This window comes from Platalea leucorodia (assembly GCF_965183815.1).
Source record: "Platalea leucorodia genome assembly, chromosome: Z".
Classification (NCBI taxonomy): domain Eukaryota; kingdom Metazoa; phylum Chordata; class Aves; order Pelecaniformes; family Threskiornithidae; genus Platalea; species Platalea leucorodia.
In genome coordinates this window covers 75,865,121-75,881,744 of record NC_138858.1, presented here as the reverse complement: position 1 = coordinate 75,881,744, position 16,624 = coordinate 75,865,121, and the positions used below count along the sequence as shown (strand labels likewise).

General features: G+C 38.8%; 1 protein-coding gene across 7 annotated transcripts in view; it reads right to left on the bottom strand.

Moving 5' to 3' along the window:
- Positions 1-1,684: 1,684 nt before the first annotated feature.
- The window catches only part of ELAVL2 (ELAV like RNA binding protein 2), a gene marked incomplete at both ends in the record, with an annotated part of 54,375 nt that continues 39,435 nt past the window's right edge, over positions 1,685-16,624 (bottom strand). For 3 of the 7 annotated variants that reach the window (XM_082337481.1, XM_082337477.1, XM_082337476.1), the window contains 4 exons: positions 1,685-2,015; positions 2,491-2,529; positions 6,201-6,426; positions 8,956-9,109. In XM_082337481.1, the coding sequence (XP_082193607.1) occupies positions 1,685-2,015; positions 2,491-2,529; positions 6,201-6,426; positions 8,956-9,109 (750 nt within the window). The remainder of the gene's footprint in view (positions 2,016-2,490; positions 2,530-6,200; positions 6,427-8,955; positions 9,110-16,624) is intronic. The other 4 variants (XM_082337482.1, XM_082337478.1, XM_082337479.1 and 1 more) reach the window with 3 other exon arrangements.

Sequence of the window (16,624 nt, the reverse complement as noted above, 5' to 3'; positions counted from 1 at the left end):
CAGAAAATATTCTGTATTTTTTTTTTTCTTAAATTTCTTCGATACATGGTAAAGACTTTTTCTATTTCCCCAAATAGTGATTTAAGCATCATACAAAGTTAAATTTCAATAGCATACAGGTATTTATGGTTTTTTGTATGAAAAATGTAAGGAAATTTGTTCAAAACCTATGATATACTCGGTTTTTACCACAAACATATTTATAAACAAAAATGTAGCATCACCATAAACAGCTGAAGCTAGACTATCTACAGACAAAAATAGCAACAGATCTGATGCACTGTAAATTCAAGTCCTCAGGACAACAAAAATGAATAAGCAGACCTCAAGTAACAATGTTAATGCCATTTACAAAGAAAAAACTCATACAAAAACATTCAAAATTGAACATCACTTGGCATGTAACTTGAAAAATAAACTGAAATCAAAATTAGCTGAAAGGTTCATAACTCAAGGTCTTATTTACATTACACAAAGCTCAGGTGTTAGCCTTGAACATAACTTTCAAAATACCTCCAAATATACCCAACTCAGGCCACTTCTGCTGATTTGCTACTGCGCAAACCATACTCAATGTCTTTTCTTAAGACAAAACAATTCTTCAAACAATAGCAAGTACATCACTAAACACCATGAGCTCTATCTGAAGGGAATTCTTTAGGAAGAACAGATTTTTTTCCCCCATCTCTCAGTATTTTAAGTTTCCTGCTTGCTCTTATATTCTTTTTTTAAATTTTCATTTGTTTCAAAATCACAAATTAATGTGAGCCACCTATCACTTAATAACCAGGATGATCAAAGACTCCACTGATGATTACAAAAATGAAACCAACAGTGCATCCCATTGACTCTACTTCTTAATACAAAGGTCTCAAAAGTATTTCTACATCATAAATCTTTCTAAATTTTCCCCAACAATTGCAAATTTCCTGGTAAGTTTTAAAAGCTCACTAGGTGTCATATGAAGAGATTTCTCAAAGTATTCAAGTCAAAATATTTGTTCCAGGACCAGTAAAAAGTTTCTCCAAATTTTTTTTTTTTTTTATAAAAATAGATGCTTTTTTAAACCCACATCAAAGAGGCTCTTATCTCTTTGGCAAGGTACTGCTTTACGAAAAGTTCTCCAGTATTCTTACAATAAGCTTTTATAATGTGTTCCCATTCCCCAACCCAAATGATAATTACAAAATAAATACTGCTTATAACTTTTATAAATAAAATGTAAACTTCAAATATTTTTCTTGAACAACAGAACAGCAATGCATTAAAGTGTAAATTAAACACAAGGCAAATCAAGAAATAACAAAAAACCAACTCAAAAATGTAACACAAAGCCTCCATATTTATTCATAGGTTAAAGGCAGTCATGTAAAAAGAAAAAACTTCTTCCCTTAGCTGAAACATTTTAAAAGGTCCACCTTCTTCAAAGAAGGCAATAGAATATGCATTGTGACAGGTAAAAACCCTGTACCTCTTGTCAATATTCAAACACAAAAGATATTTAAGAAGTGTTAATTCAAATATTAGCAATAAAAAAATCTCACATATTCTTAGGATGCTAAGTAGTCATTTTATCCCCATTTCCACACTGGCATACAACAAAGGCATTTACTAATGCATAAAGCTTCTTGTAAATTGCCTTTGTTGTATAGTTTTCATGTATTAATGCACTGAGAATAACTTGTTAGGCTTTGTGCGTTTTGTTTGTTTTGAAGGAGACCTGCAATACTCTGTCCCCAAGGCGGTATCCATTCAGGCTCGCTATTGCCATCGCTGCCTCATCATAGTTTGTCATAGTCACAAATCCAAAACCTTTGCACTTGTTGGTGTTAAAGTCACGGATGACCTTCACATTGGTTACTGCTCCGAAGGGTCCAAACATTTGCCAGAGGATACTCTCATCAGCATCTGGGGCTAAGTTGTACACAAAAATGCACCATCCAGTTCCTGCATGTCCAGGGATATTAATTCCGGCCAAACTGGTCATTCCATCAATGGTCATCGGAGGAAACCTACTAGAGAATGGGGGAAACAAAATGGAATCATATAGTAGCTATTCACAGAAAATCCCAGCAAAGAAATTTCAAAATAAAAAAGAAAATGATACAAGGCCTTTCACAGCATGAGCATGGTGGCCAGACTAATAAGGTAACATTGCTGTTAGGAGGGAAAAAAAAAAATATTTGCACAAATACTATGTACAATACATACACAAGTAAGGGGAACAGTACTAGATCTGTTTGAAATGAAGTAACACAGAAAAACAAAAGAAAAGCATGCTATAAAACCAGTGAGGATTAGTAAGTCATTTGAAACAGGAATTCCATGGAACTGCTACAAAAGGTTTGTCTCCTTCACGCATAATGCACAAAAAATAATGATTTCAGCTGAAGTCTCAACATGCAAAAATCCAACATAAGTCTTACTGAAAGAGTACGCAAAAAAATTAAAATAATTTGGTTAGTTATGAACCTAACAGTCCTTTATTACCTCTTTACTCCATAAGCCATGTTGAGCAGATTATCCAACCTGCAAAACATTTAGCAAAGTGTTCAGTCTTCAGACTTTTCCACTCTTTAATCTTAAGGAAACTTGGATAGTACTGCCGTGTCCCTTGCACTGTACAGAACTTCATGCAAAGTTAAAGCATCACCATAGAAAGAGCTGTGGCACCTTATTACACCTGATACAGTTAGTGAATACAAAATAGATGTCATTGTGTAGTATCCACAGCCATAAATAGTTCAGTTCAGAAAGTGCACCATTACCACAAGTTTGGCCTAAGTCAAATACTGTTAGCATAAAGTTACAAGTCAGTGACCACCTCAGTGAAATTTTCCACATTACTAACTTGTTTTGGATGAAGACGCTACTAAGGCTTCTGACAGTTTGCTGACATGAATACCCGGACAGATGCAGGGTTTTGGAGCAGTAACAAATGTTAGAACATGAACTGCAAAAAAGATTTTCCATCTTCCTAACCTTTTCCAGAATAAAGTGTTTTTAGGATATTGTGTGTATATATATATATATATACACACATATGCACACATATATATTAGACTGTAAGCCTTCTCCATGTATTTCTTCCCTCACCTTCCCCCAAGCTGCTAAACTGTAGTATGCAACTGCAGCTCTAAACTCTATGGAATTATCTAGCCAGTACCCAGAACATGCAGTGCCTACCAATCCTATTAATCTTATTCCTGAAGTTCCTTACAGTGCCTCTCTAAGAAAATTTCTGCCCTAAAGAAGCTCTGGTTTCTTTCCGGCAAAGCCCAGACATGTGAAGAGAAAGTCTTGTTAAAGGTTCTCTTCAGGACTCCACAAAATATGAGCTTCAGTAAAAAAGGTGCACTTGATTTAGTTTTTATCTTACAGCTACCTTACATATCTGTACCTTATTGTGATTTCTCTCCAGTAATGAGCTATAGGATTTAAGAACCATTATTAGTATACAGAATCTAAACTCAAGTGCTGCAGTAAAAACTTGAAAAAATATTTGGTCTTGTTTGCAGCTAAATAAAGGTCTTAAGCCTCAGAGCATTATGATTCTGCTGTGAGCACGGTTTGCAGTATGCACTGACAAGAAAACAAGCCACTGAATCCCTAAAAAAGCAAAAAAGAGGAAATTAAAAAACGCCTGACTACTATCAGTAGACTTAGTGTGGACGACAAAGGTCTACTCTCCTTAACATTTTGGGGGTGGAGAGGGAAGGTGAACAGTCCCAGAATCACCACCTATTACAGGTCCTTGCTGTAGAGCAGTCGGCTGAGGACTTCATACAGTAATGGTATCACTGTAACGGTTTTCATCAATTACCTGGATGACTTGAAAATATTCTGGAAGAATTTTCAGGGGCATTCACTGCACAATTTTTAAAGATTCTTTAAGTTATACATCCTACAGAAACTGAGGAACAATTACATATAGCTGCTTTTGAAAGTCCAGCTCAAGATTTTTCTTAAGAAAAAGAGAAGCATTGCAGTGATCCTGTTGTTCTTTACTACTAAAGTTTATGCTGACTCTTTTTTTCAGGCCTCTGTCAACCATTAAGAGAGACAGGGCAACTGTATCACATAATCCTGTCTGAAATATCAACAGCTAAATTTCTTGCATGCAAAAGACATGAAAGGTCTGAAGCACTGGTGCAATCTGAACTATGTAGCCAGCAACAGAGCTGGAATGCTGCAACAACAGCAAAGACCTAAAAACCAAAAAAGACAGATTTTCCTTTACAGTTATAAAAATCTAAAATTTGGCAAGGCTGTCTCTTTCAGAAAAGAAACAGAAGCCTGAGGACTTTCCCAGAAAAATTCTAAAAAAAAAAAAAACCAACCAAACAAAAAAAAAACCAACAAACAAATCTAGTTTTGTCTGCAATCCTAGTTTACCTTTTGACCAGTCAGTTCAACCTTGTTCTTCCTTCCACACTGATAAAAGTAATAAAGATTTTACTGTTCCTCTTATTCACTACAGACTTGGTACCTACACAGTGCTTTTTGTTACCATTATACTTTTAAATGGAGCAAATCACAGTATCTACTATGGTTGTTTCAGGCATCACTTTACACTTAGTATCTCAGAAAAGAAAAGAAAAAAAAAAAAGAACAACAAAACCAAAAAACTTTCCAGTGAAATTTAAATGAGTATTCATATAAGTACACTTCCTTTTTACACAAAAATAAATCACAAACAATCAAATAAAATTTTTAAGGTTCAAAGCCTAATGTTGCAGGACAGGGATGGTCTATTGAATGCAAAGAACTTTAGGTCCTATCCAAAGAAAGAATTCCCAAAGCTGGAGAATTTTTACAAGTCATGATAGATCTACCTGCAGTACCGGTTAAATATGGATGCTATCCCAGCCAGTATCAGAGTAATACCGAACACAGCCAAGCATCAGGGAATAATTGCACTCAGGAGAACTCAAGGAGTCAGCAGGCCAGACTTGCCAGAATATGTTGAATGCTATAACACACAGGCTGTACAACAGCTCCCTCATGATCTTATGTCATATAATGCACATGGGTCCATCCTGCAAATGCAACTTCTGCCCCTCTGCCTTGCCTATGGAACAATGGCAAGCCTACTTTTAGTCAATATTCAGCACACTGTTTAAATTAACCTTTTTATTCCCTAAGAAATGGTAAGAAAATCCACCACATAGTGAATAAAATTGGTTTTCTCTTCCCTTAGGGCAGAAAGCCTAGTCTAGTGCTGACCTTCACACCTATGAGGCACTTGGAGCACATAAGGCTGAAAAACTGAGAAAAAGAAGAATTCAGAAGTTCTGCCAGAATTGCAGTCTATGAACTCTGAACGTTCAGCCTAAAAGCAAGGGTAGCCAATGCAGAGCTTTTGAAGTTTGGTATATTCTCTTTAAAGAAAACTGCCAGCTCATTTTATTTCTTGAAAAAGAAAATAGAAACTATTTGCGTATATTACAGTTTAACACATTCCAGTCACACAGCCCAAGGGCAGAGGGTAGGAAGAAATGATCAAAACCACTGAAAAAAAACGCGAGGTACTCATGAATGTAGATAATACAATATTTGTTTCACTTTGTTCTCACCATCTGTCCTTTTCAATATACTAAATATCATAGGGAATTGTATGGCTGTAGTTTCAACACAATGGGAACATATATCCGCAAAAAACACATGCAGAAAATATTTGAATAATCTTCATTACAAAACTTTGTAATAGAAGACGAAGTGTGGCATGCAGGATTTAGACAACTGACTAGTCAAAAAACTGAAAGCCTGAATGGGGAGGAAAGATAGGGGGTGGGGAAGAGGAGGCTGGCTGCGGCATGCCATATGGCTAAGAAGAAAATTGAATTGCATAGGTCAATGTTAACTGAATCAACTCGCACATTAATCAGCAATAATATAGGAAATTAAAAATAACCTTTAAAAAGAGAGATTTTTTTAGTGACTGTGTAGAAGAAAGACGTGATCTCGGTTTAACTCTAATTAAGTAGGTTTAATAGATGCTCAAATTCTATCAATAGGATGGCATACATTTTTGCTTTTAGCTGTGTTGTAGGACCATAGCTGAAGTTCAACATTTTCATGTGTTTCCTTCACACACAGAAATTAGAGAAGCAGGGAAGGGAAAGAGTGGAGCAAACAAACAGAGCCATGGGAACATGTGGCTTCCGGCACAGTTGCACACAAATATGTATCTGACTTACCTAAAACGTTGAGCCTGCTGAGCTAGAGGTGCTGGATACCTTCTGTTTGGAGAATGGTACAGCTGTGAAAGGATGGCCTGATTGGTTTTTTGGCTTGGATTGTTAGCAAACTTTACAGTGATGGGCTCTGTGGCACCTGGAGGTTTCTGGCCATTCAAGCCCTTGATAGCTTCTTCTGCTTCAATTCGCTTGTCAAACCGGATAAATCCCACGCCTCTTGATACCCCTGCACACGGTGAAGGAAGCATATAATAATTAATTCAGAGACCCTGGAGTATTAGATGTTAACATTTGATTTTCACAGCCAATTGGTATGTTAATGGCCAATTGCTGTGAACACATGATAATTTTGAGCTTATTAGAACTGAACTTTTGCTCAAAGATATAAGACTTTTCTACTGTAATTTTTTTTTTTTTTTTTTTTTTTTTACATTTAACCGACATAAGATACATTGTGTAGAAGGCTTGGAAGGTTGAGGGAAAACACAGTGCAGACAACTTAAACATAGTGAGTCAAAGGATAATTCTGAAACAAAGCAATTTCAGGAGGGATGGAGGTGAACCCAGAACCAGATGCACTGTAACCTCTGTTCAGTTCATGCTGCTGTGCAGTATCTAAATTCACAGAAATTCTGTAAACAGCTTAGTCATCTGCTCCCTAGCAGCAAGAAATAGCTTATGCTCTCCTGCAGCACCCATTTGAAGTTCACTTTAGAGCAAATATGCTGTGAGGACGAAGAATGGAGTGCAGGTTCTAGATTGCAGTAACGGGAATTATGGCCCTGTTTTAACAGTCCATGGTTATCACCAAGTAAAAGATTCCGTTTTAGCATACCACCATACTTTTGTAGGTGTTATTTTTGAAGGAAATTTTTCTTGGGCCATAGATTCTTCCTTGGTATAGAAAAGTCAAAGACAACATGCAAGGGGATCAGTAAGTGTTTATAGAAGGTCTTAGGAACATTGTACCTCAATAATTTATAGTGTGGCTTAAATATAAACACATTGAAGGGTCAATAGTTGAACCAATTAACCAACTAGCCAACACTATTTAGTTGCATGCTTTGTTGTAATATTCCTAAATCTCTTTAGAGGTCCCGTATATTTTGGTTCATGAATAAACAGACAATTTAGACACTTGTCCTCACTTGAGAAAGACAGTAGCAACAAGAAATGTATTCTGTTCATAAACAATGATAATTCAAACCATCAAAGTGACAATGAGCAGGCATAAGAAAGCTTTAAAGAGGCAAATGTCACAGCTTCAACTTTGCATTTTTCATCTGTCAGTTTGTGTCACAACCTTATTATTCATATCATTTTGAGTCTACCTCTTCCAAATTACTAAGAAGGAGGGAAGAAAGCTTAAACCTGAACAACAGTCTATGCCAGAGAACTACTGTGCATATAACTAGGATTTATAAGTACTTGGAATTACATTACACATTTAAAAGTTTAATTAGATTTACTTATTTGGCCCATTTATCAAATCCCACTGTTTCTATGCATGAACATACAGGAACATACTGTAAACACCTATTTATTGCACAAAGACTGGAAATTTGACCTGCAAATCTGTTGCTTGCACAAGTCACTATTTGGCCTTTAGCTTTCCTTTCCCTGCCTCTCTACACTCTCACCAACTCACACTATTAAAACACTCCACAAGTATTATGTGTCAATATTGTGATTTCTGTTAACATAATGGAATTGCAAAGTAGTATATATGAGGCCATCCATAGGTCAGCCAAGTGTCAAACACTGGCATGCACAATCCTTTCAGACTAAGACCATTTGAAAACTCTTACAGCTGAAAGCTATTTGTCACCCTTGATAACATGCACCTTTGACAAGGTACAACTATACAAAAAATGAAAGCTATCTTATTATTCAGTGAATAATTATGTGAGTAAATGAATTCTTCTGCCCAACACCCCTAGTTTTTTTAGAAAGATGAGAATTCGAAGAGCCCTGCTCCTTTGTATGTTGCTTTGCACACTCGATATTTCTGTCATGTACTTGGCATCTCATTTGATTGCTTATTTTTGGAACAGCCCTGATGGAAGCAGGTGAGGCAGCAAATCATAAAGCTCTTCAAGATCAGCCATTTGAGTCAGCAAAAACAGATTCATTACTGTCCAAGTCTGAAGAGTAACCACAAAGTGCCACTGACACCCACTCACTGGTTAAGCGCATACTGTAACAATGCAACTAACCTGCTAGAGCTTAGGTCTTTAAGGCACTGCTAAACACAGAATAAATCTGCTTCCGAGGAACGCAAAGTTCATGTTATTCAGTATGCCCAAAGTTAATGAAGCAGCCTTGAAAACGGTCTTAACAGCAATTACCAGTCTGGGTCTTTTGTAATCCTAGCCTCAGAGAGCCAGCTGTGCATTTCTGCATGAAATTTTATTTTTATAAAAAAAGTGTTTAATAGCATTTCATAAGGCGCATAGGGACTATTTTCATGCAGCAGCTTGGAAAGGAAGATTATAGCAGCTGTAAATTTATTACAAGCCATAAAACAGGCTTCAAACCTGCACCTTCAGGGTGGAAATGATTCAAGCTGGCTCAGTACACTCCACAATCTATTTTTGTCCATGCATATTTATGAACAATTCCAGCAGAAAATTGCATTTTCTGGCCTACATACACCTTTTGTACATTCTAGAGACAAGACTATCGTACTAAAAGGTGATATATTTCTTAAACTGCCAGTCCAAAAATGAAAGGAAGTGCAAAACTGCCTACTTACCAGTGACTTGGTCAACTAAAATACGAGAAGTAATAATGCGTCCATATTGCGAAAAGAGCTGTTCCAGTTCTTTCTGGGTCATTGTTTTTGGAAGTCCACTAACATACAAATTTGCATCTCTGATAGAAGCCGAACTTGGTCGCGCATAGGAAACCTTAGGAAAAAAAGTAAAAAAGCTAGAAATAGAACACTTTAAAAACAGCTGAAATAGGACAGTGTCAGTTTTTTGACACATTGATATATTTTTAAGGGCAGCCAGAAAAGTTACCTTGCAAAGCCAGTTAAGGGTTTTTTTTGGTGCTGGCTTCTGTGAAAACACTGAGCATAGACAACATAAACCACACAGCAGAGGCTGACTATATGAACTCATATATAATTTAAGGAATACTTTCAAAGGAGAAAAGCTAGGTAGACACTCCAGCAAGCCTTGGTGGAGAAAGTGTTCTCAGTTAGCATACTATAAGATTAAAAGACAAATTTAAGAAGATCCAATAATGTTTTCCTTTTAATTATCATTAAAAAGCATTAAAAAATACAAGGAATAAAGATTTCACTTTGATATCTAGGTCAAAACCACAGAAAGACAGTCCAAAGCACTTAGAGGTTTGCAACTGTTTTTCAAGTGCAGCGCTCTTTGTACGTGTGTTAAGCTTGCTATCAAATGACACACAATCATTCGTGAGGTCAAGATAAACTCTGCTACATCACTTTTATAGGCCAAAGAATGAACGGTAGAAGTAGAAATGCAATTCGCATTTCGGCTGTTCAGCAGCAATTTCTGCAACACACAGGTCTTACAACCAAATGCCAAGTAACCGTGAGCTTCTCAGGTCCTTCTGGACAGCAGTTTTTACCTGCTGCCTCAAGGTGTCAATCAGAAATATTTTAAGACTTTCAATTAGATTCTTCAACCCTTAGACACATGCTACAAAAACAGCAAGTTGAAGAGTTCAGTACCTCCCACTGAAGTCTGTACAACCGGTTTATCCTTATTACAGGAAAGATTATAACAGAACATCCATGCCTGTGAAACAGGACAGGACAAAATACTTTATTTGGAGTTTTCACTGTACAAAATGTAAAGGTGAAAACGAGCCTCAAGAAGTGGTCAGATTTATCTCCTTTCCTTCCCTCCCTGCAACGCAGGATCAGTCAACTCTGGGCAGCTGGAACTTAACTCTGTAATATATCTTTTGCCTAATCCTTTCACATTTATTTTCAAATCCACCCCGTCTCATTTCTATGCAGATCAACAGACTCTTAAGACTCCTATGGAAGCAAAGCAAAAAAGGCAATTGAGACAGAGCACTCTGGAGGCTAACCAAGCAGTCCCCTGAACACTGCTGTGATCATTACACATTCTACCCAGAGGGTTTGTACAAGGTATCTTCCAAAGCTGGCTGAACAGGGCTGACCTACAAAACCCGTAGCTGTCCAAGATAACACACTATGCAACAGAGCCCTGCGAGCCACAGTGCCTTGCTCTTTTAACATGACAGCCACACAAGAGCTAAAGACCTGTGTTCAAAGTGCTTGTCTTCTGATCTCCCAGACAGGCAGCTGGGAATAACCTCAGCCTTTTCTCCTAATTTATTTTTTTTTTGGTGAAGATGTGCAAATGTAATCATAATAAAAAAGCTGCCAGTGTCCAGTTTTACAGCAGGAATGACAGAATTTCCCAGTTTCCATACAGTTTGCTTCAACTCCAGTAAAGCTGCACTGAAGAACAGTTTATTTTCCACTGGAGCTGAGCCCACTGAACTAAAGATTACTTAGTCCTCTTTCTTCTGCATGCCCCCTCACTTTTTTGTATTCTTAGAAATATGCACTAGGGAACTGTCCACAGAAGAGCTCATGAAAATTACCACCATCAAGGTGCCAGGTAGAAAGACACAGACCCTTTAGCAAAAATGGATTCAGTGTCTATGATGCTAAGTGTAAAAAAACCAACCAACCAAAAAAAGACCCCAGCACATACTTAAAAAATATTCCTGACATCTGGTCATGGCAGGAATCTGCTATGTGACTCTGGACAAATCTTTCCACCTCAGCTTCCCATGTCACAGGGACCTCTTCTATAATCCAGTCACATACACAGACAATGGGTATTCTCCAATAAGTTACAAGTTTTTTGTGGTTTTTGTGTGTGTTTGTTTTTGTGGTGTTTTTTGTTTGTTTGTTTGTTTTTTCCTTTCCTTTAAAAAAGACTTTGGTATCTCTTGTGATTTTTTCAAGATACAGTGTGAAGAGAAAGTAGTAGTACATTTTGTAGACTAGCTGGGAATTGATATATTAGATTTTATATTTTGACTTGATTCTTGCCATTTGCCATTTAAGAAAGTCAACATAGGATTATTCCTAGAAGACAATATCAACTACTAGCTAGAGTCAGATTCACACAGCAGGAGTGTTCAGGATTAAGTGCCTGTAACCTGCCATAGGAAGCCTCTCAATCAAAACTGTAATAGTAAAAAGTGATTATGGCCATTTTGCAGTATCATAAGCAGTTTATCCATATACTATGCAGCACCACTTTAAATTACAGCAATGATGGAATCTTGTAAACTACTGGAAACAAGACACCAGATAATAGATGTTACAACAACAGCAGTCGTGTTCCTGCACATGACAGGATACTTGATTCTCAAGAGCCTTTCACAAGGCAGATGAGAAATTTAACAGGTCCTCCAGGAAAGGCAAATACATAATTCTGATCTCTTAAAGCTTGCTAGAGTAGACTCAATACTCAAGCCCAAATCTCATCAGTAACATTAGCTCTTTCAGAGGAAGAAAGGAAAGGAGAGACCCTACTATTGTATCATTTTGCTGGTTTTGTTTTAACTAACCATGCCCTTTCATTAGATGAGTATTTGCAAAGTCAAGGACAAGAGGTACCAGTGGAACTACGGAAATAAAGATGAGGGTAAAGCAGTCTTGGAGGGCTAAGAGAAGAGGAATCAGACCTCAGCTACCAGCTGTATGGCAGATTCTGACACAGCTGGGTCAAGTGACTGATTTTGCTGGTTCTGTACTGAAGGGTTTAACACCAAAGTTTTTTGAAACCAGTTTTTTTCTTGAAGTGCTAAATCTGCTACCATTATACAGCAGCGAAGCCAAAGCCCAATACTTGCAAGTTGTGTTTGAAATCAAGTTATTTTTTCATTCTCTATATTCAACCCTCACACTACATACACCCATATTTGAAAGAACAGTTTCTAGATCTTGAGTCATTTTCCTACTCTTCCACATGCAAAAGTATACACCTATGATGTTCCCAGGTGCGCAGAGAGTCTGAGGGGCAAGCTATACCAGTGACAGGAAAACAGAGTAAAGCTTGCCTGCATTCAGCCAAAGCAGCAGCAAGGGCAGTGATGGCTACCCAAGAGGTAGAAAAATAAAACAAGTAAGGAACAAAAGAACTTGCCCAACTTGCCCACTTGGCTATGAGCTTCTTGAAGAAATAAAGCTCCATGCCACTCTTGGCAGGATGACCTTTAGGAGACCCAAGGCCAGAGAATGGAGACAGACTGCCTGGGTGACAGGACTGGACACAGTAAAATACTGAATTATCAAAACAAAACAGTTCTGAACAGCTAAGCAGATACTTGTTTTCAAAAGAAACCCTTCCAGCCCCCCACATTTAACTCTACCTAGTAGGAGGGCAGAGCAACAAAGTCCATTTTGTAACTGAACACAATGAACTGTTATTAATGTAAACTTCAACACCAATGGAAGCACAGGAGGACAGGCACTACTTATAGATAAACTAGATGTATAGCTGCGTGCATCACTGGCACATCTCAATTTTATCTGTGAGTTTTTAATTCTCTCTGGAATTGAGATGTGACTTATCTTTATATTTAACAAGAAAGCTATGCAACTACTGGTCAAACAACATTTCACTGAGAAACTCAAAAAAACCCCTGCAGTTTGCTGAAGATTAAGGAGGTATTGTGGACTTTATATTAGCTTTGAACTCAGATAAATACCTGTTACTAAGCTGTTTTCTAAGCATGCATGCTTGCAAGCACTCTGGACAGAGATTGCAGAATGTAGGCCTCACAAACTCCTTTCAAACAGGATGAAAGAAGTCTGTATGAATAGAAGACACCAAAGGCCTGCCAAAACCCCTAAACCATACTTCATAGTGCTACTGTTTTCCTAGTCTCCAAACTATCTGGACTTTGCTCTAGAAGTTATTCTATAGACGTCAATAGATTAAAATAGCTCCATTTTCTAAGCAATCTAATGCAGTAACTGGACCTTCCCTCCAGCCACCCACCACCAACTGTCAAAGTCATTCTGATTCGACACATTAGATAGAATAAAACTGAGGAAGTACAACGCAAGCAGAAATAACAGAGTTGTGTTCTTTATAAAGAGAGAAGGACACACACTTAAAAGTCAATAAGTGACCTGTGAGGCCATGCTTAATGCCTAAAACTTCTTTCCCTCCTGGATAGTGATGCTAAGGTAGGCTAGAAACAAATAACTAATTCACAAGGTCTGCATGATCTGCAGTTCAAGTTCAGTAGTGCTGAGAATGAAATTAAAATTTTCCCTTCTTACCCATACACTGTGCTGATGGACCTACCTGGTGATTACTACAGCCCAGCAGCACAGGTGTGGATACCACAGTTCCTATAAAAAAAGGTGCTAGAACAGCTTTGTAAGTCTGGAAACCATGTTTATGTCCCTGCTCACCATCTCCAGTGACTGATCGATCACCTCCAAGCCAAAGGTCCATCCTAGCAAGCAGAAAATCAAGCAAAGGTGTCTGGGGGCCTGCTTGGTTGAACAAGGGATTAAACTCCAACATAAAAACAACATGTACAGGATGTGAAAGCAGGAATATATAAACGGTGTCCAATCATGCATGGATGAGGTTAGGAAAGCTAAAGGCCACCTGGATTTGAATTTGGTGAGAGATTTGAAGGGCAACAAAACAGATCTGTACAAACATACTGGTGGCAAAAGGAAGACTGAGGAAAACAGGAACCCGCTGCTGAACAGGGCAGGGAAACTGCCGACCAGGGACACAGAAAAGGACAGGATACTTGGTACTTTCCTTGCCTCAGTCTACCAGTACAACTGTCCTTCAGGGATCCCAGGCTCACGACACAGTAGAAAGTCCGGAACAAGCAATACTTACCCTTAGTGGAGGAGAATCACACTGAGGAATATTTAAACTGCACAGACCATGGAGCCTGAAAGGTTGCACCCACAAGTGCTGAGGGAGCTGATGGATGTCATTACAAGGCAACTCTTGGTTGTCTTTGAAAGGTTATGGGGAACAGGAGACGTTTCTGATGAGTGGGAAGAAGCAAGTATCACCCATCTTCAAGAGTGGCAAGAAACTCTCTTGCTCTCTGGGCAACTGCAATCAAGTCAATCTCAACTGAATTCCTGGGAAGGTGACTGAGCAACTAACCATGAAAATCTCCTCCAGTCACATGAATGACAAGAAGGTGACTGGAAGTAGTCAGCATGGATTTATAAGGGCAAATCATGTCTGACCAACCTAGTAGTCTTTTACAATGACACAACAGCCTTGGTGTTAAAGGGCAGAGCAGTACGTGCTGTTTATCTCAACTTTAGTAAGACTTGACACTCTCTCCCATAACATCCTCAAAGTGTACATTAAGTACACCTATGTGTACCTAAGTACATACTAGATAAGCGGGACAGTGATGTAGACTGAAAACTGTCTGAACTGCCAGGCTCAATGGGTTATGATCAGTGGCATGAAGTCCAGTTGGAGGCTAGTCACTGGCCTCCATCAATACTGGATCCAATATTGGTTAACATCTTCACTAGTGACCTGGATGATAGGGCAGAGTGTACCCTCAGAAATGTCACAGATGATACAAAACTTGGAGGAGTGGCTAATAGGCCAGAGGGTTATGCTGCCATCCACAGGGACCTCAACAGACTGGAGAATTGGGCAAACAGAAACCTCAAAGAAATTAAACAGGAAAAGCGGAGTCCTTCCCCTGCAGAGAAATAATCTCATGTACCAGTACATGCTGGGAGCCAACTGGCTGAAAAGCAGCTTGGCAGAGAACCTTGGAGTCCTGGTAGACACCAAGCAGATCCTGAGCCAGCAGAATGTACCCTTGCAATAAAGATGGCCAACAGCCACCCAGGATGCATTAGCAGAAGCATTATCAGCAGGTCAAGGGAGGTGATCCTTCCTCTCTGCTCACCATTGGTGAGAGAGTTCTGGAGGGCTGTCTCCAACTCCGGGCTCCCCAAGACAAGACAGATATTTACAACTAGAGCGAGTCCAGTAAAAGGCCACAAAAGTGATAAAGGGACTGGAGCATCTCTGATGAAAGGGAAGGCTAACAGAGCAGGGCTTGCTCAGTGTGGAGAAAAGGTAGCTCAGCAGGATCTTTGCCTTAAAAATCTGATGAAGGGAGTAAAGAAGATGGAGCCAGGCTCTTCTCTGTCTGGCAATGGGCACAAACTGAAACACAAAAAAGTTCTTATGGAGTGAAATCTATGTGGAATTTCCAAATGAAAACACCCTTTCATGGTGAAGGGTGGTCAAGCATTGGAAGAATGCTTGCCCCATCCCTGGAAGTGTTCAAGGCCACGCTGGATGGGGCTTTGAGCAACCTGGTCTAGTGGAAGGTGTCTCTGCCCATGGCAGGGGGATTGGAACCAGATGATCTGTAAGGTCCCTTCCAACCCAAACCATCCTATGATTCTATCAAGAAGTTACTCAGATTTTAGAGTCTAACCCTGCAGATGTTCAAAACCCAACTGGACACCAGCCTGAGCAATGTGCTTATGGTGAACCTGCTCTGAGCAGGGGGTTGGACTACAGGCCTCCAGAGGTGCCTCCAACCTCAACCATTCTGTGATTCTGCAACAACACATAACAAATCTTAAGAAAATTCTTTGAAATACACTTCTACCCAGGCTCTGGAAGTAACTTTAATCAAGTGAAGGTAACAAGCCAAGACAGAGGATTCCCACTCAGCTCTTTGTATAAAACCAATGATACAGTAATTTTCCCCCTATTCCTTCCAAGAGGAATTCAAAATAGAGACACTGTCTTCCAAAGGGGAATTCACAGTGCTGGACACATGCTGTCACAGATCAAGGATATAAACTCAGAGTGAGCCCCTCAGAAGAGGGGAAATCCACAAAAAAAAAAAAGCTCGCTAACTTACTGCAAGTTTACCTTATGCTACAGAACTGGTATCTGTCAAGATATAAAACCGTATCTGCAAAACTCCTCTCACTTTTCCTCTGTCAAATGAGCATGAATTCTTTCATGGTGACAGTTGATGCAGTGATGTTTATTGCCCATGCCCTAGCTGGTAAATGCTATTTGGAATAGAGTTTGAGATAGCAGTCAAGGCCTATACTGAATTAAATTTAAAGAAAGTAAATGAAAGCAATAAGCTCTAACCAGTAACTACTACCATTACAAGTTCAGTTTCAGTGTTATTTCCTTTAAATTCTTGAAGTATGTTTACAAGGTATTTTTTACATCTAAGAACATATGTGGGTCACAGATTACCCTACATGGAAAGTAGCCCAGTGATTACTCCTGTATTCTGACTGATGCATATTGGACTCTGGGCTGGTTAGTCACAGTAATAACACAGAAACTGAAATCAGTGCTTCATTACCGATATCCAAACACTATCTCCAG